The following is a 24,870-nucleotide window of genomic DNA, read 5'->3' as shown; positions in this document are numbered from 1 at the left end:
AGGAAGCCAGTCTTAGTGTTGAACATCCCAATTGAATAATTTAACAGGCATTATGAATGAATTGGGTAGGTTGTCAGCTGAACTGTTTACATGGTTGTTGGGCTTATTTTAATTTTTTTCTTAAATTTGTGGTTTAGAACTTACTGTGTATGTGTATTATTTTTATGCAGTGGGGAGGTTGGAGCACAGAGCCTTGTGCATGCTAAATACATACTCTAACTCTGAGCTCTTTTCCCAACTCCTGGTTAATTTATTTATTTTGATTCAAACTAGTAACTACAAGGAATTGTTAAGTGTGGTGCAAGTACAAGAAAGACTGATTTTTATCTGGTTTACTATCTTAGCAAAGGCCTTTGCATGCTTCATTTCGGCTGATTTGATTAATGCTTAGCAGGTAGAAGACCCTCCAAAGATTGGCTTTTTGTTGCATGTCCTAGTGTGGTTGAAATTCCCTAGGCTAGTTACTTGTTATATTCAAACAGAAAAGAGAGATAGCATGAGAAAACTGGTCCAAATGCTCTTCTTTAATAACCTCAGTGGTCTGGTTTACTTTAAGCATGCTGTTTCCTTCTGAAATGAGAAATCTGGTTTGAGTTTGATATATGGTAGGTCAAAAAACAAAATATCAAATGTTCATTTACAACAGCAGGATACATAGAAACGCCTGTGGAGCATTTTACTAATCAGTTAAATTTTATTGAAGCATTTCTTATAATGAGCTTGTAAGTAAATTAGATTTTGTTCAAACACAAAACCAGAAACTTGGTTCTTGAGGAGGTTATTGAAAAAGGTATCTGATCCAGGATCTACATGAAAGCTTGAAAATCATTTTAAGAATATGGATACCTTGGCTGTGTACTTTAAAGAGCTTATTTAGCTTAAATATCATTGACTTCGTGCATCAGTTTTTGGTTTTTGACTTGATATATATCAGGATTGTGATCAGCAGCCCTTCTTGGTTTAAGCATCTCAGATGTCAAGGATGATTGAAGTTCTTTGCCTGTCTGTATTTAATGCAATTTAGCCAAAAAGAAGAAATCTTCATGCTTTCAGAACATCTATATGACTACTATAGCTTAATAGTCAAATCTGATAGAATTTTGTCTTCCTCCTCACAGGTGAAGAGCAGAATAAGGAAGCGCTGCAGGATGTGGAAGATGAAAATCAGTGAGACATAAAAGCCAACAAGAGAAACCATCTCTGACCACCCCACTCCTCCCCACCCTGCCCTTGGAAAGTCCCCATTGTCACTGAGAACCATGAAATCTGACTTTCACATTTGGTCTCAGAATTTAGGTTCCTGCCCTGTTGGTTTTTTTTTTTTTTTTTTTAAACAGTTTTCAAAAGTTCTTAAAGGCAAGAGTGAATTTCTGTGGATTTTACTGGTCCCAGCTTTTAGGTTCTTTAAGACACTAACAGGACTGTGTAGAGGCTTTTTCAGCATTACTGTATTGTCTCCATGCCAGGTGTGGCAAGATCATTAGAAATGGAAATTACATTTGAAAGCCATTAGACTTCTAGGTGATGCATCTTATAAAAGAGATTGATCACACTATAGAGGCATATGTGAATCATTTTTCCTTTTTCTAATTGTTTAAATCGAATTTTATACCAATGTTTAAATTTAATTGGGCGTTAACTTGAAGTGGTTAAAGATTGTTTTGGGGGGAGTTTGTTGCAATGGTTTTGCTGTAAAAAGTGTTTCAAACTCTGCTGAAGTGTTGGCTGAAAAGTTGAGTGCTGGTAACAGTTCAACAGTCCGTGGCTGCTCATTCTTGCCTACTTTTTCTCTCCCTCCGAAGCAGGTTAGCATTGAAGGTGGTATGGAGAAGCCTGCATGCGTGTTCAGTTCTTTGTTTCTTCTTCCCTCTCCCCTCCCTCCCTCCCTCCCTCCCTCTCTCTCTCTCTCTCTCTCTCTCTCTCTCTTTTTCCCTCCTTCCCTCCTTCCCTACCTCCCCTCCCTCCCCTCCTTCCCTTCCTCCCTACCTTCTTTCCTTCTTTCCTTCGCTCGCTCAACCTCTTTTGTTCAGTATGTGTAACTTGAAGCTAATTTGTACTACTGGATATCTGACTGGAGCCACAGATACAGAATCTGTATTGTTCTTACTGAAACACAGCATGGAATTAACATTAAACTTAAATAAAACAAACCTAAATGAAAAATGCCAAATACATTGCGCCTCCATCCTTTATACTTCTAAAATAAAATCTCTAGTCCAAACATATTGACAGTATTATGTTTGTCTGAATGTGAAAGATATACCCCGTTCCAAAAATCATTTGTGTTTCCTCAAGATGTATATTTTGGAAAAAAGAAAAAAAAACATTGCTTGTAATCTGGTTGTGAAGAATACTGAGTAATTTAAGTCAGTCTATTACATGTCCTGTTTTCCAAGCCAGTTAACACAGTATTTATGTTAATCATTAAAGTATAACATGTGTATTTAACACAGGTGTAATTATGAATCATTTTCTGCCATGGAGTTTTGGGTGCAACCAATCAGACTGAATTCTTGGGCTGAAGTAAAATGGTATATTCCCAGAAAATACTGAAGTCCATTCCCAGTGTTCCTTCTTACCAAAAATGTATGCATAAGTAGTTTCTTCCAGAGGTAGTTTATGTATAACCATACATAAAGCATACTTGCTTTATGTCTCCTATACTGGTCTTATGTTAACATGGACATACACCTGAAGTTTGCAAAGCCAGTTTACTTTTGAACAAGTTCTTTCTTTGCTGTAGTAAATACTCAATATTTCTGTTTAATTGAATTTTGTGTGTGTAAGATATAGATATTGCATGTCAGAAAACGTTTTCCTCTCTGGGAATGGGAAGGGAACACAGTATTCAGTTGGTAAGTGTTTCTTCCCCACACTTGACTATTTTTGTCAGTCATGGGACCTAAATTCTGGGCCTCGGCACTGACCCTGAGCTCTTCAGCTCAAAGGTAGTGCTCTGCCGCTTGAGCCACAGTGCCACTTCTGGCTTTTTCTGCTTATGTGGTGCTGAGGAGTCGAACCCAGGGCCTTATGCATGCATTCAAGGCAAGCACTCTACCACTGAACCACCTTCCCAGCCCCACATTTGACTTTTTTAAATGGCATGAACAAATATAGTCCACGTTTGAGATCCTAGTAGCCTAGAAAAATTGTAAAAGATCCAACCTGTGAGTGGTTTTGTAGGTTTTATTGTCAGTTGTGTAAGCCATTTGAAGACTGTTTTTGAGAATTGTCTTTTCACCATAGAGCTGGAAACAGTTGTATTAAGATTCTTAGGTTAACTTCTGTGTGTAGCCATTTAAGGCCAGAATTGAAGAGATTTGTAAATTTATGAACTACTAAGCCCATGGTCCCTTAGTTTTTCTCTCAGGGTTAGCACTTTACCAGTTGAGCCAGAGCTCCATTTCCAGCTTCTTGCTGGTTGCTTGGAGATGAGTCTCAGACTCACCTGTCTAGGCTAGCTTCAAACCTTGATCCTCATATCTCAGTGTTATAAGAAGCTAGAATTACAAGCGTGAGCTACCAGTACCTGGCTGTGGCAGTTTTAAACCATTTACAGAAGACAAAGTATTTTAGACTTGTGCCACACTGAACACTAATGCCTGATGCGTAGACTTGAAAGATGTAAGCTCAGCTGTGATAGTTCACACCTGTGGCTTCTGGCTTAGTTCTCTTGACTCATGAGCACTAGGATATAGCTGTGAGCTACCATATGTTGGTGGAAATTCTGGAAATAATATTGATAAGTAGCTGGGCACTGGTGGCTCAAACCTGTAATCCTAGCTATTTAGGAGGCTGGGATCTGAGGATCACAGTTCAAAATCAGTCTGGGCCAAGTCCCCATTAGCCTATCTCCAAATAACTAAAAAACTGGAAGTGGCACTGTGGCTCAAAAATAGTAGAGTGCTAGCCTTGAGCAAAAAAACTTGGGGAAAGTGCCCAGGCCATGAGTTCAAGCCCCATGATTGATCAAAAAAATAACTGCTTTGAGGATCACCCTTTATTGGCTCTCATAATCTGCTCACTGTTGTAGATATAGGTACAGGCCTAAAGGAGGGCAGAAAATTGGTTTTTCTTTAAAGAGAATTTGCTCCTTGATGGTAGATTTCTAGATTCCCAAAGATTCTGTGTGTATTTGTACTACTTGGGCAGGGTCAGCCATGTTTGGGAACATTCTTTTCCGTCTTGATTTATCCTTTGAGATTTTGTTGTTAGGCAGCAACTCCCAGCATTCCCTGGACACTCATGCCTCTGAGCTGTAGGTGGTTAACAGGTCTTCTACAAAGATCTTTTTGATGTTGAAGGATTGATTAGTTTGACTTACTTCAGCCCCTAAATTGCCCTCTCCAGTAATGGCACATCTATAGTTGTAAATACCTACTTAGAATTTGGTTTTAATGTAATTTTGGTGGTGGGAGGGGAGGTTGGTCGGGGCTTAAACTCGGTCTGGGCTCTGTCCCTCAGCTCTTCAGCTTAAGGTGAGCACTCTACCACTTGAGCCATAGTGCCACTTCTGGTTTTCTGCTGGTTTATTGGAGAGTAAGAGTCTCACAGCATGGCCTTTCCTTCCTGGGCTGGCTTTGAACACTGATCTCATCCTCCTGACTAGGATTACAGGTGCAAGCCACTGGCTCCTGCCTTATAAACTTAAGAACAAAAGAAGAAAAAGGGTGTGATAGCTCAATCCTGTAATCCTAGTTACTTGGGAAGCAGAAATCCAAAGATTGCTGTCTTGAGCCTATCTTAAAAAAATTAAGAGATTAAATCCACCAAATGCAGGGCACAGTGGTGCACCCCTATCCTCCCAACACTGTGAGGAAGAATAATCGCAGTCCAGGCTGGCCCAGATGTGAGGTTCTATCTCAAAAATAACCAGCACATAGGACTGGAGAGGTGGCTCAGTGGTAGAGCGCTTGCCTTGCATGCATGAGGCCCTGGGTTTGATTTCTCAGCACCACATAAGCAAAAAGAAAAAAAGCCGCAAGTGGTGCTGTGGCTCAAGTGGTAGAGCGCTAGCCTTGAGCTGAAGAGCTGAGGGACAGCGCCCAGGCCCAGAGTTCAGGCCCCCTGACTAGACACCCTCCCCTCCCTAAAAAAAAAATAGCACAGAAAGGTATGGTGGAGTGGCTTAAGGTAGAACACCTGCCTAGCAAGGGTAGGGCCGTAAGTTCAAGCTTGCATACTCCTGGCTCAGAATGTGGCTCAGTGGTAGAATGCTTGCCTAGTATGCATCCAACCCTGGGTTCAATTCCTCAGTACCACATAAAACAAAAAAATAATTTTTTTTTTTTGTCTTGTCGATTGTGGGGCTTGAACTCTGGGCCTGGGTGCTGTCCCTCAGCTCTTCAGCTCAAGGCAAGCACTCTACCACTGAGCTACCTTCCCAGGCCTAGAGTGCTAATCTTGAGCAGAAAGCTTAGAGTGCCAAGGCCACAAACTCAAGCCCCAGGACACACACACACACACACACACACACACACACTACTGTGAACATTCTTGGACATCTTTTGGTATGCATTTATGTTGTATGTATATTAAATGAATTAAGTGGGTGGTGGGAGGTAGCGCTCTGCCACTTGAGCCACAGCGCCACTTCCTCTGGCTTTCTGGTGGTTTATTGGAGATAGTCTCATAGTCTTTCCTGCCTGGGTTGGCTTTGAACCGTGATCCTCAGATCTCAGCTTCCTGAGTAGCTAGGATTACAGGCGTGAGCCACTGGTACTTGGCACAGCCATTCTTTTATGTATGTAAATGGATTTAATTCAAGATTTGATTTGGTAGCTGATTTAATTTCCTTGATGACTTTTTAATATGTTGAAATAGTCCTCTTTGTTAGATATCCACTTGATTTTTTGGTTAGGTGGTCATTTTCTTTCTGATCTGTAGGAGGAGTTGTTTTAGGAAGAGTCTGCTTTTGGAGTTGTAATTGCTACTAACACTTTTTTTTTTTTAATTTTTTTATTTTTTGGTCTGGTTGTGGGGCCTGATCTCTGGGCCTGGGCACTGTCCCTCAGCTCTTCACCTCAAGGCTAGCGCTCCACCACTTGAGCCACAGCGCCACTTCCGGCTTTTTTCTTATGTGGTGCTGAGGAATCGAACCCAGGGCCTCAGGCATGCAAGGCAAGCGCTCTACCACTGAGCCACCTTCCCAGCCCTCATTCTGTCTTAATAATGATACTTTTTTCTTTCCTCTTACTTGAGCAAGGGAGCTCAAACCCAGGACCTGAGGAATGTTAATCAAGCCTTTCCTTTGAGGTAAGTGCTATGCCTATGTTACATGCAGAAGGTTTTGCACAATGAGACCCTGTCTCAAATAAAAGAAAGGGTTCCTATCATCTAGACCTAGAATTAGGCAGAATCTGTTTTGTGCATGGTGTGATAGAAATATTAAAAACTTTTTAATGGCACTGGTGGCTCAACTCCTTTAATCCTATTTAGGAGGCTGAGACAGGTAGAATCACAACTCAAAGCCAGCCTGTGCAGAAAATGTGTGTGTGTGTGTGTGTGTGTGTGTGCGCGCGCGCGCGCGTGCGCGCGCGCGTGCCTGTGTTCATGCTAGTCCTAGGGCTTGAACTTAGGGCCGGCCTGGGCACTGTTCCTGACCTGCTTTTGCAGAAGGCTAGCTTTCTACCACTTGAGCCACAGTGCCCATGAGTCCAATTTACTCAAAAACTGGAAGTAGAGCTGGGGATCAAAGTGGTAGAGCACCAGCCTTGAACACAAAAGAGCTCAGGGACAGCACCCAAGCCCTGAGTTCAAGCAGAGAAATGTCTAGTTTGGCACTGTTGGCTCATCACTGTAATCGTAGGTACTCAGGCCGAGATCTGAAGGATTGAGGTTTGAAAGTAGCCTGGAAGAACTGTGAGACTCCCATCTCCAAAATGACAGAGGGAAAAGCAGGCTGGAGTCACAGGCTTGAGTCATAGAGTGCCAGCTGTGATTTACAAAAAAGCTGAGAACACAAAGCCTGGAGTTCAAATCCTGATACTGGGAAAAGTTGCAGCAATGGCTACATGACCTTAGAGGGGCCATGTGGAAATCATGGGCTCTGTGTGAGCCGTTGGGTCGTTTCCTTGTTTTGGTGTGTTTGTTTTTAGTGATTGGCTTATTCTTTGCTGTTGAGATGGTTTCTGAGTATCAGGACACTGCTTTTTGGCATCTGTCGCTTTTCCTTGGATGTCACTCATCTTTTGCTGCTGGCTTGGGGACTTGGTGTGAAAGTGTGTGACTGTCTTGTCCCCAACTATGGTTTCAACTGTCATTGTCACTCCTCCCCTTGACCCAAGGAGGAGTCTTCAATAGACTCATTTCTCTCCTAAAAATCTGAGCTAAGGGGCCCTGACAATGTTCCTAGGTGGCCGTGGAGAGGCAGCCTGAAAAGCCACTGAGCCATCACTGTGTACTGACAGATCAACAGTCCGTGACTCCTCACTCCCCTTCATGACCGCAGGGATCACATCTGTCTGGTTTGTCCCCTACCGGGCCCAAGCCAGAGCCAAACAGAGCAGGCCTCCAGTAAGAATTTATTTAACAAGTGGATTAAATCTGTTAACAAATATACGTAGGGAGCCAAACCCCGTGTATCTGGGGCACTGGTTCAGATGGTGCTGGACCCAGACCCAGATAAGCTCCTGTAACTTAAGTGCCATCAGTGGAAAAAAGGGAAAAGCAGTTGTGCTGAATGAAGGGTCATTCAGCCCAATTAAAAAATTGGGCTGGGAAGGTGGCTCAGTGGTAGAGCACTTGCCTTGCATGCATGAGGCCCTGGGTTCCATTCCTCAGCACCACATAAGCAAAAAGAAAAAAGCCGGAAGTGGCGCTGTGGCTCAAATGGTAGAGTGCTAGTCTTGAGCTGAAGAGCTGAGGGACAGCGCCCAGGCCCCACAACCGGACCCCTCCAAAAAAAAAAAAAAAATGTTGCCTTTTGTCACAATGTAGATAGACCTGGAGGACAGTATGCTAATGAACTAAGCCAGTTACACTGGCTTATGCTGACAGACACGGCTTCATTTGAAGGATTTGTAATAATCAGACCTTCCAAAGCCAAGATTACAGTGGTGCTTGTGTGAGGGGTGGGGAAAATGGTATATAGTGTCCTTTCTGCTGATTTATTCCAGAGATGAGCTGTACAACAGTGTTTATAATATTATGTACTTCAAAATAGCTGAGGTTTGCATCTCTCAACCCTCTCCAAGAAAACTGGGAGGTGGAGGTGTTTGATATGTTTATTCATTGATGGGGTGCTGGCAGGTCTCATGGTCAGTGTATGTTCAGACATTGCATATTGATAATGTATCAGTTATACCCACCTTAGTAAGGCTGTTTAAAAAGAGCCTGTGAGCCTGCAGAGAGAGGAGGGGACACAGGAAGATTCAGAGAGCTGTAGGGGAAAACCCAAGACCCTTGAGAGATGTTATTTTCTCTGCTTTCTGATTCCTACCCTGCAGTAAGTTCATTCTGGGGAGGCCACTTGGATCACCAGCCCTGTGTCTCCAGCACCACATCTCCAAATAAGAGTGTGTGGGGTCATGCTCTCCCTTAGCTTTTTTTGCTCAAGGTTAATGAAAGCTCTACCACTTGAGCCACAGCTGTTTCTGGCTTTTTGCTCGTTAATTGGAAATAGGAGTCTTTCAGACTTTCTTTTCTTGTGCTGGCTTCGAGCCAGGATCCATCCTCAAATCTCAGCCTTCTGAATAGCTAGGATTAGACATGAGCCACCAGCACTTTGACCCAGTCTTTCAGAGTAAACCAATGGTCCTGTACTCCAGTTTTGGGACCATATGTTTGGGCCCAACACTATCAAAACCAGTGCTCCAGACACACTGCTTTGGCTCTCTGCAAATGTCTGGCCAGCAGATTTCATCCACTTGTTCAAGAAATTCTTGCTGCTGTCCTGCTGTGTGCTTAACTGTGGTTTCAACTCTGGGATAACCAGACAGGTAACTAGGAATTATCTGTTTGTTTTTGTCCACCATGGGGCTCGAACTCTGGGCCTGGCTGTGTTTCCTGTGCTCTTCAGCTCAAAGTGAGTGCTCTACCACTTGAACCACAGTGCCACTTCCCATTTTCTAGTGGTTTATTGGAGATGAGTCTCACAGAGTTTTCCTGCCTAGCCTGGCTTGGAAATGCCATCCTCAGAGCTCAGCCTCCTGAGTAGCTAGGATTACAGGCGTGAGCCACCGGTGCCCAGCAAAAACTGGGTCTGATTTTTTAAACAGGGTCTTGCTGTTTTAAGTCTTGCTGGCCTGAACTCTTGCTCCTGCTGCCTCAGCCTCTGGACTACTGGGATTATAGGTGTGTATCATGATGCCCAATCCCACCTGACTTTTAGTCCCTTTGTTCCTCCTTCCCATACACAAAATGGTTTCTCTTTGTTTCTAGTACTGTAGTACTCAAGTCTCATACTTGGAAAGTGGGTGCTGTGCCGTATGAGCCACATCTCCAGCCCCTTTTTCCATTGGTTAATTCTGAAGTAAGGTCTTGGTTTCTGCTTGGCTGTGATCCTCCTACTTAGGCTTCCCTGTGTCACTGAGGATGTCAGGCACATGCTACTGCACCTAGTCATTGAGATGAAGTTTCAACTTTCCTGCCCTGGCTGACAAAACCATAATCCTCCATCCCTGCTTTCCAAGTAGCTAAGATTATAGACTGAGCTATTGGGCCACCTTCACTATCTCATTATTCATACCCTCCTCATTTTCAGGTCTTAGCCCCTTCTCCTCCTGGTGCCCAGTAATCCTTTTTATTCATGTCTTTGATTCTGCCTGGTCATTTTGCTTGCCACTTTCCCACATTTCATTCTGTGTGTGGTCAGGACACACACGCAGATGCTAACAGGTCAGGTGTATTGGTCTGGCTATGCAAAGTCTTGCAAGGCTGGAGTATGAGTTTTGGCTATATGTTCATGTTCCTGGGCCTCAGTTTCCCCAACTGTAACAGCAGCATGCCTCCCTCCGGTAGGTTCTTAAGAGGAAAGCTCCAGTAAGTAGCCTTCCCCTCAACCAGCCATTCATCCTCCAAATCTGTTCAAATGAATCCCACATCAATATTGCAATATGACATTTCCATTTACTTTGGATTATATGCCATTATAAATATTAATAAGACTTAAAAAGGACACCTTTGGGAAGGCCAGACGAAAAGTACAAAAATTTTGTTGTGAGGCTGCAGTTTGAGGACACTTTCTGCAGCCATCACATGGTAGCAAAACAGTTAAGCAGTGCACGAGAGTCTGCGTCGACGACAGCCAGAGTCCATGCATCGGGAGGTTCACTTGGTTTGAGACGTTACAAAGGGCAGGACATGCACGGCCCGAGCTCGGCGGGCCGGGGAGGTGCAGTTCCTCCCTCTCGCCACTAGAGGTCAGGTAGTTACTGCCTCAGGGTTGGAAGACGGGCCCATCGGGGATCGGCTAGTGGTAGCGGTGGGCGGGGCAGAGACCTAGTTACTGACACCTGACTTTGGAATGATTTTGGACTTTTGTTTTTAGGGGGGAAAAAAGCGTTGTGTGAGTAATGGGCCCAAGGAAAGCTGCCCTTCAAAAGCAGAGCCGATTCTGCAGCTTCTCAAAGCACTCTTCTTAAATGCAATGTGCACAAGGCCTAGAATAGTCTCAGGACCCAAGGGAAGATTTTGCCATTCCTAGCGGCTCCTGCTGAGCTCCCCATTTTACACCTGAGCTAGGTAGTCAGAAGACAGCGCCCATTCTGTATTATGGCCAACAGGGAATCATTTTCACGGCCAAGTCCACTCCTGTACAGCCTGGGGTAGTAGAAAGCCATGAATTGGGTACTGGGAATCCTGCTTTCTTGGCTCAGCTGGACCCCATGTGCCCCAAGTGTCTTATAAGAAAGTCATCCTAGGTAGGGTTCACAGCCCTTCCAGTGGGGTCATTTTGCACTTCCTTGTCTGGATTGGCTGCCCAGATCATGAAGCTGAGGACATATCCAGCACTCACCCATACACAGGGTCCCTTAAATGTAGGCCACCACACAGTCCCTATTCTGGCTATGAGCATAGAAGAGGGCCTTTGCCTCAAGCTCCTTGACCACAGAACAAACCTGAAGTGGCAGGATGGTGTCAGAGCCAATTAGGAGACAAGAACCCCATATCTCCAGAATTTAACAGACCATACTCAGTACCCAGTACCCCAGGAGGTAAGGACCTGGAAAGTCCTCACCAAAGGGTTTGAGACCTGGTTTGCCTCTCCCAGCTGTGTGGCTTTGGCCAACTATCACACTTTCTCCAACCTACTCAAGAGTTGTGAAGACAGTGTCTGCTGCCCCCCCAAACACAGGGCAAAACTTTCCTCAGGATGGGAAACCTACCTCCACGCACAGCAAGAGTGCCAGGGGATATGAGGACTGGAGATGTTTTCCCTGCCAACTAGAAAAGGGCTGAGAATGATTTGGGATTCAAGCTATCACCCCAGAGGCCTTGGATCCTGGTTCCAGCTGTGCTAGGGCCTTGGGTTGCCCTCCTCAGGACGTCTGGGCTCAGTCAGACAAGAATGGATTGAAACTCCTTGGTTCTGCATTTGTTTATCCAATCAGTGTTCCTGAAGGTTGGGGCTTTGGATCCTACAATTGAGATCCTCTCAAACTCTTCCTGGAGAGACTGACTGGCATGGCAGGGTCTCTTTTTTCCTAGTTCCTAGGCAGCTCTACAGGCCTTCTGGAAACAAGATCCTCCTGGACTGCCACTTGATACTCCTGAAAAGGGCATTGTGGCCACCTTAGAACAGAATGTCCAGGGTAGCCATGAAGGTGCCTGACACCAGCTTGAGCCCAGAAGGATGGGAAAGGGGCATGGAGGAATGTTTTCTTCAGTCGAAAGAAACCTCTTCTTGTAGCTGAGGACAACTTAGCAAGATCTCCTCAGGAGGACAAAGGGACCAGAATGGGAAAGCAAGAGTCTGAGCATGGAACTTTGCATTCCTCCCCCTCACCAGGAATGCTGCTCTCTAGAGTGACTCCAAGACTACACACCTTCCTACTCCCATCCTTTTCCTCTCCCTTCCAAACCGCTAGGCCCTGCTCCCACTGCCTGGACTGCCTAGAACCTTGATCATCCTTCAAGGCCTAGCTAAGCACGGCCTCCTCCAGGAAGCCTTCCCTACTTTCCTGCAATCCACAGTAACACCACTCGCAGGGGCCAGCTGTTCTGGTGGTCTTCGCCCCCCTGTTGTAGGGGCCAGCATTCGGCTCCCTGCTGAGATGGAGGGCTCACTTCTCCTCCCTGGGACTTGCAGACTCCTGTCTGGAGCCTTCGGAGCTGCGCTATACTTGGCTCGCAGGCTCTCCACCTGCCCGCAACGCAAGGGGAATGGATGTGGCGGAACGCTGCTTTTGCCTTCGCCTTTAGCGTCCTGTCTTGTGCCTCCCCACCCTCCCCGCTCTGCTCTCTTTGGCTCCACCAGAGCATGGAGCTGCGCCAGTCCCAGGCAGTGCTGAGGCCTCCTCCTCCTACTGGCCATCCTGGACCCCCGGTCTCTGGCGTCCCTGTCCCCCTCCCTGTCTGAGTGGCTGGGCACTGGGTTCTCCAAGCCGTGGAGCTGCAGTGGCTCTGTGTCCGAGCAGGTATTCTGAAGGTTGCCCAGCGTTGGGGCCACAGCCCTTGGTGGCAGCTGAGGAAGCCCAGGGCCTGGCCTGTGCGGCCCGGTGGCAGGGTGGGCAGTCAGTCACTGAGCACTGCCCCAGGGAGTTCGTTGGTGAGTGTGTGCCAGCGCTCGATCCTCTTGTCCTTGTTCTTCAGGCAGTCGAACCAGTGCTTCAGGCGTTCGCCCTTGGCATTGATGCCCAGGACCACACCGCCTGCAGGAGGGGCCAGAGGGAGGGCCGGGGGCCTTAGTGACCAGGGGCCCTGGGAGGTTCTTCCTCCCAGAGTCTGTACCATGAGCGGGACTCTCCCCTGCCCACCAGGCTCTGTGTACGCACAGGCCTGGCTTTCGGCTGTACTCTGTCTTCCTACCCCCCATGTCAGAGACCCAGGTCCTGCTCTTTCTCCACTAGGATGGGGACAGTGCTGGGAAAGGGGGCGTGGTAGGTGTTAGGGGCTGAGGAATGGGGACTGGAAAAGGGAAAGAAGACCTGGTGTACTGGCTCATATCTGTCATTTCAGATACTTGGAAGGCATAGATTGGGAGAATCACAATTTGAGGCCAGCAAGGCAAAATTCAAGGCCCCATTCCCGCAAGCCAAGTATGATGGTACACTTCTGTAATCCCAGCTGTTTGAGAGGATCATGAGCTGAGGCCGCTCAGGGCTTGGAGCAAAAAGTGTTAGAGGCATGGCTTGAATGCTAAAGCACCTGCCTAGCAAGAGCCAGGCCCCGAGTTCAAATCCTAGTAGTAAAGGTGGGAGAAGAGGAGAGAAAGGGTAGGGCCGTGGCAGGCTTACTGTGTCACAACCACTAGGGGTCGCATGGGCTCAAGAGTCCAGCCCCAGGATTATCACCATATCACCTCACTCTCAGACGCCACTCTACGGATCTGTCACTTGTCACATGGGGCAGGCTGGGACAATATCTGAAACACCTTACACTGGGGACAGATGGTCCATAGCCCCAGGCTTCCCCAGAGACCAGCCAGGAGGGGCCAAATCCTGATTCAGGCCAAATCCATTCCCACTGTCCCCTTACCGATGAAATCATTGGACTTTCCAATGTCATAATCCCAAACTGTGACCTCCAGGGTCTTCTTGGCCAGATCACCATGCTTGATCTCATAGCAGAACTCCTGCTGGGCAGAGGGGAGTGTTAGGGCAGGGCCACATGGGGGGGGGGAGGGTGTGAGGGCAAGGAGGGGTGGAGGTGGGCAGGCAGCTCTCACCCAAGGTCAGAGCTCAGCCAAGGTCCCCATCTCCTCATCCACAGCCCATTCTCACTGAAGCTGTCCTCTGCGGCTCTGAGCCCCTTGCTGTGTGTATGTATGTGTGTGTGTGTGTGGGGGGGTCCTGTTCATACTTGACTTCTGGGCTAGCTTTGCTTTGTGGAGTCCTCTCCTTTGCTAGCTGTGGCACAGGTTCCCCTTAGGATCCTTCTCCCTCTGCTCAGATCCCCATCCTGGGAGGGTGGAGCCTCCCAGCCACTTCCCACCCCATATCAGCAAAGCCTGGTGGGGGCCTTGCCCCTTCTGTGAGGAGGCCTTCCTATCTGCTTTTCACCCCTTTCTTGCGACCACCAGCTCCTGCAGTGCAAACCCCACCCCTCTAGATCCCCACCCACCCCTTGGGGAGTCCGAAGGCCCCTCAAGAAGCCGTGCCAGCCCTTCGTACCTCGTTGAACTCTGGGTTCAGGGTTTTCTTCTTCACTGCTGTCTTATGCTTGGATTTCTTGTCCACATCTGGCTTCAGGTATCTGTAATTACAACCAAAGGGCAGTCAGTGCTGGGGGAGGGCCATGGGCCACAGTGGAGCCGGCGGGACTGTGCACTGCGCTGTGGCTGGTGATAGTTGCTGTGGAGGAGGAAGTGGTCTTGGTGGTACCCACAGAACCTCCATCCCCCAGGAAGAGAGTGGGCCTGTCTCTGGAAGTTTAATTTTCATGAAGCTCATGTTTCCTACTAGAAAAATGTTTTCAGCAGAGCTGGTCCTTTGTTCAATTGTTTCTTTTTTCTGGCTGTACTGGGGCTTGAACTCAGGGCCTTGTACTTGCTAGGCATGCTGAGTTGAGCCTCCAGCCTTTTTTGTACTTATTGTTTTTAAGATGAAGGCTTTGCTTCCTGCCCTTGTGTGTCTGGACCTTAATCTGCCCATTTAATTTCCTGTCCTACCTGGAATGATAGGCAGGTGCCACTATGTCCAGCTTCTTTACAGACCTGGTCTGCCTGTCCTAGATTGGAAAAATGATCCTCCCAATCTCAGACTCCCACTTAGCTTAGGACAACAGGAACATTCCACCGTGCCCAGGAACAGATTGAAAAGAGATCCCACCAACTTTTTGCCCAGGCTGGCCTTGAACTGTGATCTGCCTGTTCTCAGCCTCCCAGATGGCTTACAGATATGAGCCCCTGGCACGTTTCTTTAAATAAACAGATTAAAAGCATAGCCAGTGGGCTGGGAAGGTGGCTTAGTGGTAAAGTGCTTGCCTTGCATGCATGAGGCCCTGGGTTCAATTCCTCATTACCATATAAGCAAAAAAAGCTGGAAGTGGTGCTGTGGCTCAAGTGGTAGAGCGCTAGCCTTGAGCTGAAGAGCTGAGGGACAGTGCCCAGGCCCAGAGTTCAAGGACCCATGACCGACAAAAACAAAAAGAAGAAAAGAAAAAAAAAAGCATAGCCAGGCACAAGTAGCTCATGCCTATAATCCTAGCTACTCAAAAGGCTGGTATCTGAGGAATGAGGTTTGAAGCTAGTGGAGTTATGAGACTCTCATTTCCAATTAACGACCTACAGAAGAAAAAAAGGTGGAGCTGTGGCTCAAGTGGTAAAGCACAAGCCTTGGGCAAAAAGCCCAGGGCCAGTGCTCAGGCCCTGAGATCAAGCCCCAGGACTGGTTGTTCAGGACTTGGGTGTGTGCAAGTGTGGGTGAGTGAGCACCAGGCATTGTGATGCTAGCCTGTAATACCAAGCAGTCAGAAGGCTAGCCTAGGCTGCACAGTGATACTTTAAAAAAAAAAAAAAAAAAGACTTTCTTGGGGTTGGGAAGGTGGCTCAGTGGAAGAGCGCTTGCCTTGCATGCATGAGGCCCTGGGTTCAATTCCTCAGCACCACATAAGCAGAAGAAGTTGGAAGTGATGCTGTGGCTTAGCCTTGAGCTGAAGAGCTGAGGGACAGCACCTCAGAGTTCAGGCCCCATGACCAGCAAACAAACAAACAACACAAAAACAAAAAAGACTTTCTTGATGAATTCACATACCACAACTTCCATCCTCAAGTTTTTCCAGTGTGTTTCCCACAAGGAGAAAAAGGTCTCCTGGAGAGGGAGGCTAGGCTAAGCTCTGCAGCATCCACCTGGTAGACAGATGCAGACAGGCTGCCTTCTCCAGAGACTCAGAGAGATGGACTGATTTGTCCAAGCTTCCACAGTTGTTATGCTCATGGATAGAGCTTGGAAGCCATGCCCAGTGACAGCCTGGAGGAGAGGAGGAATTGCTCCAGCTCTCTGGAGAACCTATTGCCCTGCCCCTGCACGGATAACTGGGGGACAGTTGCTTTACTCCTGCTGAGTGTGCTCTAGATGACAGCCACTTCAGTCTGCCACTCCCAGCTTCCTGGTGCACGGCTCAGTGTCAAAGGAATGACAGGAGTCCTAAAAGTACCATGAAAGGTCCACAGGCAGGTGGCATCAACTTCTAGTTCAATCCTTGCTGGCATCTTATTACTGTTTTCCTTTTTTTTTTTTGCCAGTCCTGGGGTTTGAACTCGGCCTGGGCACTGTCCCTGAGCTGCTTTTGCTAAAAGCTAGTATTCTACCATTTGAGTCACAGTGCCATTTCTGGCTTTTTCTGATTATGTGGTACTGAGGACTCAAACCCAGGGCTTCATGCATGCTAGGCAAGCACTCTACCACTAAGCCACATTCCCAGCCCCTTCTTTGTCTTTTAAAAATGCCATTTTATAAGTCAAATGCCAGTAGCTCATACTTGTAATCCTATCTACTCAGGAGGCTGAGATTTGAGGATTGCAGTTAGAAGCTAACCTGGGCAGGAAAAGTCTGTGACACTTTTTTCTCCAATTAAACACCAAAAGCCAGAAGCTGTTGCTCAAGTGGTAGAGTGTCAGCAATAAAGTTAAGGGACAGAGCCCAGGCCCTGAGTTCAAGCCCAGTACTGGCACACAAAACAATTTGTAACTTTCATTACATAGATAATATTGATTTATTAAAGAGACACGAGAAAGTTATGCCAACAAAAGTGGGAGGAGAAATTAGGATATCTATTTACATCAGCTTCATACAACTGAAGGGTTAAAGTAACTCCATTTTGAGGCAGTGACCATTTATTTGTTGCTTGTTTATCTCAGCTAGCAGAGAAACACATTATGGTAATCCAAACACCTGGTTGTTTGCCTTTATAAGCCCTGCAAATCTTTAGCTGGGGGCTCTCCTCCTAGGCTCCACTGGTGTCCGAGTGTAGGAGAAGGCCAGTGCTGCAGCCCGTCTAAATAAAACCTTGCTTTTGCATTTTGGACCGTCTGACTCTCGTTGGTCTTCTTGGTGGGGGTCCTGCGACGTGGGCACTACACAATCAACTCAAATTGGGAACAATCTACATGCCCTTTAGTGGGGACCTGGTCAGCCACAGCTGTGGTTTATGCCCACAGCAAGAAGGAAGACTTAACACACTGACCCAAATCACCACCAAACGTGGGACCCTTAAAAGCATCCTGTTGGGCTCAAGAAGCCAGACACCAGAGTCAGCATCCATCCCAGGATGCTATGAAAATCTTGGCCAGAAAACGGTCCGGCAATATAGTTGGTCTGTCCTTTACTTCTACAGTTAGCAGATACAATCAACGGGAGATTGGAAATATTCCAAAGATATTACATGGAACATGTGCACATATTTTTGTCCCCGAGACTCCTATTCAAGCCAGGTGCTGCTGGCTCGCATCTGTAATCCTCACTACTCCGGAGGCTGAGATCTGAGGATCACGGATCAAAGCCAGCCCAGGCAATGAAGTCTGTGATAAACCACTAGAAAACTGGAAGTGGCTCTGTGGTGACAGAGCGCCAACCTTGAGCTGAAGAGCCGAGGGACAGCGCCCAGGCCCAGAGTTCAGGCCCCACAACCCCCTCCCTCCCCCCCCAGACTCATAAGGAATCAATAGCTTCTGGCCTCTCAGGCCTCACTTCACTCCTTTGCTCCTTCCTCTCTTGCCAAGGTCCTGGCCTCACCTTTTCCTTTCTCACCCCGCCCCCCTCCCTTCCGGTTGTGCCCTGCAGGGCTCGCCACGCCCTCGTGGCGCCAACTCAGCCTTCAGGCCACGCCCACTATCTGCTGCAGCCCCGCCCACTTTGGCTTTGCCACGCCCCCTCCCTCGCCCGCTTGTGCTCACCAACCAGGTCGCTGAGACCACGCTCCTGCTCCTCCGGACGACTCTCTCCTGTCGCGGCAGCTCAAGAAGCCCTCACCCCCCCCCCCCCACCCCTCCATCCCTCCACCCCGCGGCAGTGCCGCCCCGTCGTTCCTGGGAAGGTTTTGGTCGGTCATGGGGCTTGAACTCTGGGCCTGGGCGCTGTCCCTCAGCTCTTCAGCTCAAGGCGAGCGCTCTACCGCTTGAGCCACAGCGCCACTTCCGGTTTTCTAGTAGTTTATTAGAGATAAGAGTCTCACGGACTTTCCTGCCTGGGCTGGCTTTGAACTGCGATCCTCAGATCTCAGCCTCCTGAGTAGCTAGGATTACAGGCGTGAGCCACCCGCGCCCTTGTGTTTACCAAAGGCTCCTGGAAGGATCCCTTTGGGTGCGGGGAGAGGGCCGAGCAGGAGGAAGCTGCCTGGCGTGGCAGAGCAAGTTGCTCCCAGTTTCATGTAAATGAAATGGAGGTGGCCACTGGAGCGAGCGCAGGGCCTTGTGGGAGGGATATCTAAGACGCCCCTCAGGCCTGGCACGTGGTGCCTATGATTGTAACCCGGTGTTTCCCATCACGCTTAGGGGCTTAGCCTGGGGAAACTGCGGCTGGTGTCACCAGGGATGGGGGTTAGGGAAGTAACTTAAGAGAAAGCCCATTAAGGCTTGCTCCTCAGAGCCTGCCATTCCCCAGCTCTCCTGGGCCACAGTGCCTCACCAAGACCATAGCTGGTGGCCCCTTGGCTCACGCCTGTAGTCCTAGTTACTCAGGAGGCTGAGATCTGAGGATTGAGGTTCAAAGCCAGCATGGGCAGAAAAGTCCGTGAAAACCAGAGGTGGGGCTATAGTTCAAAATAGTAGAGCTCTAGCCTTGAGCAAAAAGCCTAAGGACAGCACCCAGGACCTGAGTTCAAGTTCAAGTCCCATGACGGACACCTCACCTTCCCCCCAAAAAACCACAGCTGAGAGACGCACTGCTGGGAATCTAATCTGAACCCTCATTTCCCCTGCTTCGGAAGGAGAGGCTGTGGCTTCATACTGTATTGCTATCTGAAGAGAAATCTAGCATCACAGGTAGAGGTGAAGGCACGAAACTGCCTGCCCAGAGACCACCACTCAAGACATGTTCTCCAGGGTTCGAGAAATTACAGGGTCTCCAGGCGCCAGTGGCTCACGCGGGTAATCCTAGCTACTCAGGAGGCTGAGATCTGAGGATTAAGGTTCAAAGCCAGCCTGGACACAAAAGTCCATGAAACTCATCTCCAATAAATCACCAGAAAACCGGAAATGGCGTAGCTCAAGTGGTAGAGCGCTAGCCTTGAGCTGAATTGCTGAGGGACAGCGCCCAGGCTCAGAGTTCAAGCCCAATGACCGACAAAACAACAACAACAACAACAACAAAATACAGGGTCCCTGTGTATCTGTGGGGGATTGTTGCCAGGACCCCCTGTGGATAACAAATGCTCCAGATACACATATAGCCTAGACAATCCTTACGTATGCTTTAGGCCATCTGTAATACCATACACAGTGCAAATGCGGTGGAAGTTGTTGTTATCTGTGTTCAGGGAGCACAATGCAATTACTTTTTTGAATAATATTTTTGATCCGCAGGTGGAGGAGTCCACAGATGCAGAAAATACCTAGACAAACTATGCATGCTCCTGTGGTTCGCCTTTTGGATAGCTGTGCTAATTCAGCTAGTTCTAATTTATTCATTTTAACTTCCTAATACTCTCCTGTATGCAGATGCCACATGTTATTAATCTATTTTGCTGACAAATGTCTGGCTATTACAAGGAATACTGCTACAAACAGCTTTCCACCTGCTGCAGTTTCTAGGAGATGAACCTGGCAGGATACATCTGCAGCCCTAATGCATGTTTTCAAACTTCTCCCCAAGACTGAGTCTGTGGCTTGTCTTCCCACAATTACTCCATTCTCCCTCACCTGGGTTTTTCTTTTCCCTCCCTCCCTCCTTCCCTCCCTCCCTCCCTCCCTTCCTTCCTTCCTTCCTTTTCTTTCTTTTTTTTTTTACCAGTCCTGGGGCTTGAACTCAGGGCCTGGACACTGTCCTGAGCTGCTTTTGCTCAAGGCTAGCACTCTTAACACTTGAGCCACAGTGACACTTCTGGCTTTTTCTGTGTATTTGGTACAAGGAATCAAACCCAGGGCTTCATGCATGCTAGACAAGCACTCTACCAATAAGCCACATTCCCAGCCCCTCACATGGGTTTCGAATCCACTGGAAAACATTGTTTTGCTAAATTTGACTTTCAGGCCCAATTAACTATCTTTTTTTTTTGTGTGTGTGTGTGTGTGGGGGGTCCGGTTGTGGGGCCTGAACTCTGGGCCTGGGCGCTGTCCCTCAGCTCTTCACCTCAAGGCTAGCACTCTACCACTTCAGCCACAGCGCCACTTCCGGCTTTTTTTTTTTTTTCTGCTTATGTGGTGTTGAGGAATTGAACCCAGGGCTTCATGCATGCAAGGCAAGCGCTCTATCACTGAGCCACCTTCCCAGCCCAACTATCTTTCTAATAGAAAACCAGTAGTAATCCCAGCACTGCTTTCTCTGGGAGCCTGACTTTCCCCGACAATACGGTAGCCATTCTTTATGCATGGTCTGCTTCTGGGGCCTGGGTGATAAGATTAAAAAAAAAAACCTGCTTAATTGAGATATAATTCACATCCTGTGTAATGTGCCCTTTTTAAAAGGTACAGTGGGGGAGATGGGGAGGAAAGGGATGGTAGGGGAAAAACAAAGGAGGGGGTAAAAATGCTTGATAGGAAATGTATTCATTACCTTGCTCATGTAACCCCTCTGTACAGTATCTTTACAATAAAAATATATTTTAATTTTTTTAAAGGTGTAGTGCAATGCAGTTTTCCAAGAATTACAGCTGAAGCCAGGCACCAGGGGCTGTTATCCTAGCTACTCAGAAGGCAGAGGCAAGAGGATCAACAGTTGGAGGCCAAGAGAGTTACATAGCAAGATGCTACTCAAAATAAAAAATCATTTAAAAAGGCTGGGGATGTAGCTAAAGGGACAGAACACTTGCATAGTGGTAAAATGCACATGCACACACACAAGAATTGTGCAGCCATTTCCATAAGCAATTTTCAATTATCTTCATCACCCCAGAGAGAAACCCCTACACCCATTAGCAGAAATTCTCCATTTTCTCCCAAATTCCCCATTCTTGACCTGGGCAGCTACTTAACTACTTTGGTTGCTATGTATTTGTCTATTCTGAGCTTCAAGGTAAGTGAAATAGTACAGTGTGTCTGCTTTTCTGATAAGCCAATGTTCATCTATACTACAGTGGATAAAGTCCCTAAGATTCAGGATGCCTCCGGGAAACTCCACACTGGGGGTGAGCATGTGTCACCCACAGACACGCTGAAGAGACATGCATGTTTGCTGGCTTCTTTCCCTAGCCCCCTTGTCAGTACTGACGCTGGAACTTGGCCTCATCTGGCTTTTTGCTGATTGACTGGAGACTAGGAATCTCTCAGGCAGATCTGTCCTCCTAGATTGACTTCCAACATTGATCAGCAGATCTCAGCCTCTTGAGTGTCTAGGATTATGGGTGTGAGCCACTGGGGCCCAGCTTCTGTTTTTGGCAGTTTTGAGGTTTGAATTCAGGCCTTTTTACTTGCAAATCAGGTGCTCTACCACTTGAGCCCCCGCCTCGGGCATGGCACCCTCGTGTTGTGAACTGGCCATCTGGTGGGACCAAAATGCCTTCAGCCACATGCGTCTCCTCAGTGTGCCCTGAGGTTGGGCACACTGCCGCATAGTTCCTGGGTCCTCTCCCCAGCAGCCCCAGCTCTGCTCTGAGCTGAATTTCTGCCCCAGTGCTTCCTGGGGAGAGTCTCTATGGAGTCTGAGCCCACTCATTCCTTTTGTGAGGAACCCCACACCTGAGGTGGTAGTCCCAGGACAGCCCCCCCCCCCCCCATTCCTCACTCCTGACCACATATGTCCTGCCAGGCTCAAAGCAGTCTTCCCTGACCCGACAGGCTCAGGTCACTGGCGTGAGCCTCTATTCAGTGTGTCACCTCAGTGCCATCATCAAATATAGGGCTGGGCACATGGGACGGACCCCAGCGAGCTCCCTTACCAGGTCTCCAGCCTCTTGCCCTCTCCGGGCATGGCTACCACCTTCTCCTGTCCCCTTCTCCAATGTACACGTGACTCTGCACCCTAGGGTCACGGGTGAGGAATGGCACCAGGAGGTAACTATTCTCCATGTGACCTGGGAAAAGCACTCAGCTCTTTTGAGCCCGTTTCCCCACCTGTGAAACAGATTGGCCACATTCAACCCTCCCTTGTCCGTTCCTGAGCTGTCAAAGGAAGCAACTATGGCCGCGCTGGGCACAGCCCTGGCCAGTGGGGAGGGGAGGGGATGTGGGCACAGGCCTGGCCAGTGGGGAGGGGAGGGGAGGCGGGCACAGGCCTGGCAGCACACTCACGTTTTCACGTAGGGGTCTGAGTAGCCATTGGCGTCCATGGCGGCCAAGTGTGCACAGCGCACGATGCCCACCAGCAGGCCTTGCTTCTGCGAGCTGTACTTGAGAGAGATGAGGATACGGCCGCGCTCCTCCAGGGACTTGTCTTCTGTCTTGTCCACCTGTTGGGCGGGGCAGCACTCAGCTCTCCTTGCTTCTCTAGGGTGGACACCTGTGCTGCACAGCCAGGCCTTGTCAGGCTCCTTGCAAGTGGCCCCAGCTGGGTTTTCTCAGGTTTTTCTGCTGCCTCTTCCTTCCTAAGGGATCTGTCTGCGGTGGACCCCTGGCCCTGGCCCTCCCAGCTCCTGGCACCCGTGGCCTGGGCCTGGCGCCGTGGCCCTGCACGTCTCAGCTCAGCATACACAGATCTACAGACCAAGTCAGGCTGGATGCTGACTTTTCATAAGTGAGGGCTAAGTGTTTTTTTTTCCTTCTTGAAAGGTCAAAAAAAAAAAAAAAAAAAAGGCAAAGTCTATACACAGTGGCACAACCTATAATCCTAGGATGATTGCAGCTACAGGATTGTTGGAGCAAAAAAGTACAAGACTATATCTCAAAAAATAACCTAGGCTGGGCACCGATGGCTCATGCCTGTAGTCCCAGCTACTCAGGAGACTAAGAGGATCACGGGTTCAAAGCCAGTCCAGGAAGAAAGTCTTCCAGACTCCATCTCCAAAATAACCAGCAAAAAGCAGGGCTGGAGGTATGGCTCAAGTAGTAACTCAGCCAAGCAATAAATTGAGTGAGCTCAAAGCTCTGAGTTCAAACCTCTATTCCATAAAAAAAAAACTAGTGTCTATCAATGAAGTTTTATTGGAACATAGTACTATCCTTCCATTTACATCTCCTCTAAGCTGCTTTGGCTCTACAGTGGCAGAAATGAGTGGGTGAACAGAGATGGTCAGGTCCAAAAAGCCTAACATATTCACCATCCTGCCTTAAACCTGGCCTGCGCTGAGGTCTTCAGCGCTGAGGTCAGCTCATATGCTACACCTTAGCCCAGGCTGTGTTCTCTCCAGTGCGCCCTCCTGTCCTGTTACCCATGAGCCTTGCTCTTTCTAGGACTGGGTACTACCCAAGTGGCTCCAGCCTGGGCTTTCCTGACCTGGAGGGTGGCTATCCCCTCTCTCTGCTTTGGTCCCTGGTTCTTCATGTGTCTCCCTTCAGATTCTAGGTCTCTGGAAGACAGATTCTATTTTTTTTTTTTTGTACTGGAATTTGAACTTACATCCTTGAGCATGCCATACAGGCTTGGTACTGCTCAAGTTATGATTCTAGCCCTTCTCCCTTTTTTTGTCATGGGGCTTGAACTCAGGGCCTGGACACCATCCCTGAGCATTTTTGCTCAGGGCTAGTGCTCTACTACTTTAAGCCACAGCGCCACTTCCGGTTTTCTGGTGGTTAATTGGAGATGAGTCTCACAGACTTTCCTGCCTGGGCTGGCTTTGAACTGTGACCCTCAGATCTCAGCCTCCTGAGTAGCCAGGATTACAGGTGTGAACCACTGGTGCTCAACTGATTTTAGCCCTTTTGCTTTCATTATTTTTCAAGAAGAATCTTAACTTTTTGCTCAAGCTAGTTTGGACTGTGATCCCAGGTAACTGAGATGATGGGTTTGAACAATAATGCCTCACTTTTTTTTTTTGGTTGGTCGTGGGGCCTGAACTCTGGGCCTGGGCGCTGTTCCTCAGCGCTTCAGCTCAAAGCTAGCATGCTACCACTTGAGCCACAGCGCCACTTCTGACTTGTTCTGCTTATGTGATGCTGAGGAATTGAACCCAGGGTCTTATGCATATAAGGCATGCACTCTACCACTGAACCACCTTCCCCGCCCCACTTTTTATTGGTTGAAATGGTGGGGGGGGGGAGGAGGGAGGTCTTAACTTTTTCCCCAGAACTGGCCTCAAACAGTGATCCTCCCAATTTCAGTCTACCAAGTAGATGAGATTTATGGGTGTTAGCCAGTAAGCCTAGATCTACTTGTATTTTGTGTGTGTGTGTGTGTGTACACGCCAGTCCTGGGCCTTGAACTCAGGGCCTAGGCTCTGTCCCTTAGTTGCTTTTGCTCAAGGCTAGTGCTCTATCACTTGAGCCACAGGTCTACTTCTGGCTTTTTTTTTTTGATAGTTTGGTAGAGATAAGAGAATCTGGGACTTTTTGCCCCGGCTGGCTTTGAGCTGTGATCCTTAGATCTCCTCCTCCTGGCTTTGAGCTGTGATCCTTAGATCTCCTCCTCCTGAGTAGATAGGATTACAGGTGTGAGCCATTGGTACATGGCTTAGTTGGATAATTTTTAACTTCAGAGCTGGCTAAAGGCCTGACACTGAGCTATATCTGACAGAAACTTGTTC

At 48.0% G+C, this 24,870-nt stretch overlaps 2 protein-coding genes across 2 annotated transcripts in view; one reads left to right on the top strand and one right to left on the bottom strand.

Annotated features, from left to right (window-relative positions):
• The window catches only part of Ywhae (tyrosine 3-monooxygenase/tryptophan 5-monooxygenase activation protein epsilon), a 44,120-nt gene extending 42,590 nt beyond the window's left edge, over positions 1-1,530 (top strand). Inside the window, exon 6 of the mRNA XM_042670536.1 lies at positions 1,119-1,530. Coding sequence (XP_042526470.1) covers positions 1,119-1,171 — 53 coding nt within the window. The 3' untranslated portion in view covers positions 1,172-1,530. The remainder of the gene's footprint in view (positions 1-1,118) is intronic.
• An 8,518-nt stretch (positions 1,531-10,048) lies between these two features.
• Doc2b (double C2 domain beta) overlaps positions 10,049-24,870 on the bottom strand; it is a 33,376-nt gene continuing 18,554 nt past the window's right edge. Inside the window, exons 6-9 of the mRNA XM_042670519.1 lie at positions 22,484-22,641; positions 14,274-14,355; positions 13,639-13,735; positions 10,049-12,812 (exon numbers count right to left, since the gene is read on the bottom strand). Coding sequence (XP_042526453.1) covers positions 12,676-12,812; positions 13,639-13,735; positions 14,274-14,355; positions 22,484-22,641 — 474 coding nt within the window. The 3' untranslated portion in view covers positions 10,049-12,675. The remainder of the gene's footprint in view (positions 12,813-13,638; positions 13,736-14,273; positions 14,356-22,483; positions 22,642-24,870) is intronic.

Source organism: Dipodomys spectabilis, unplaced genomic scaffold (genome assembly GCF_019054845.1).
Source record: "Dipodomys spectabilis isolate Male_0828 unplaced genomic scaffold, ASM1905484v1 ptg000018l, whole genome shotgun sequence".
Lineage (NCBI taxonomy): Eukaryota > Metazoa > Chordata > Mammalia > Rodentia > Heteromyidae > Dipodomys > Dipodomys spectabilis.
The sequence above is the reverse complement of the archived record's forward strand: the minus strand, read 5'-3'. Positions and strand labels throughout refer to the sequence as shown.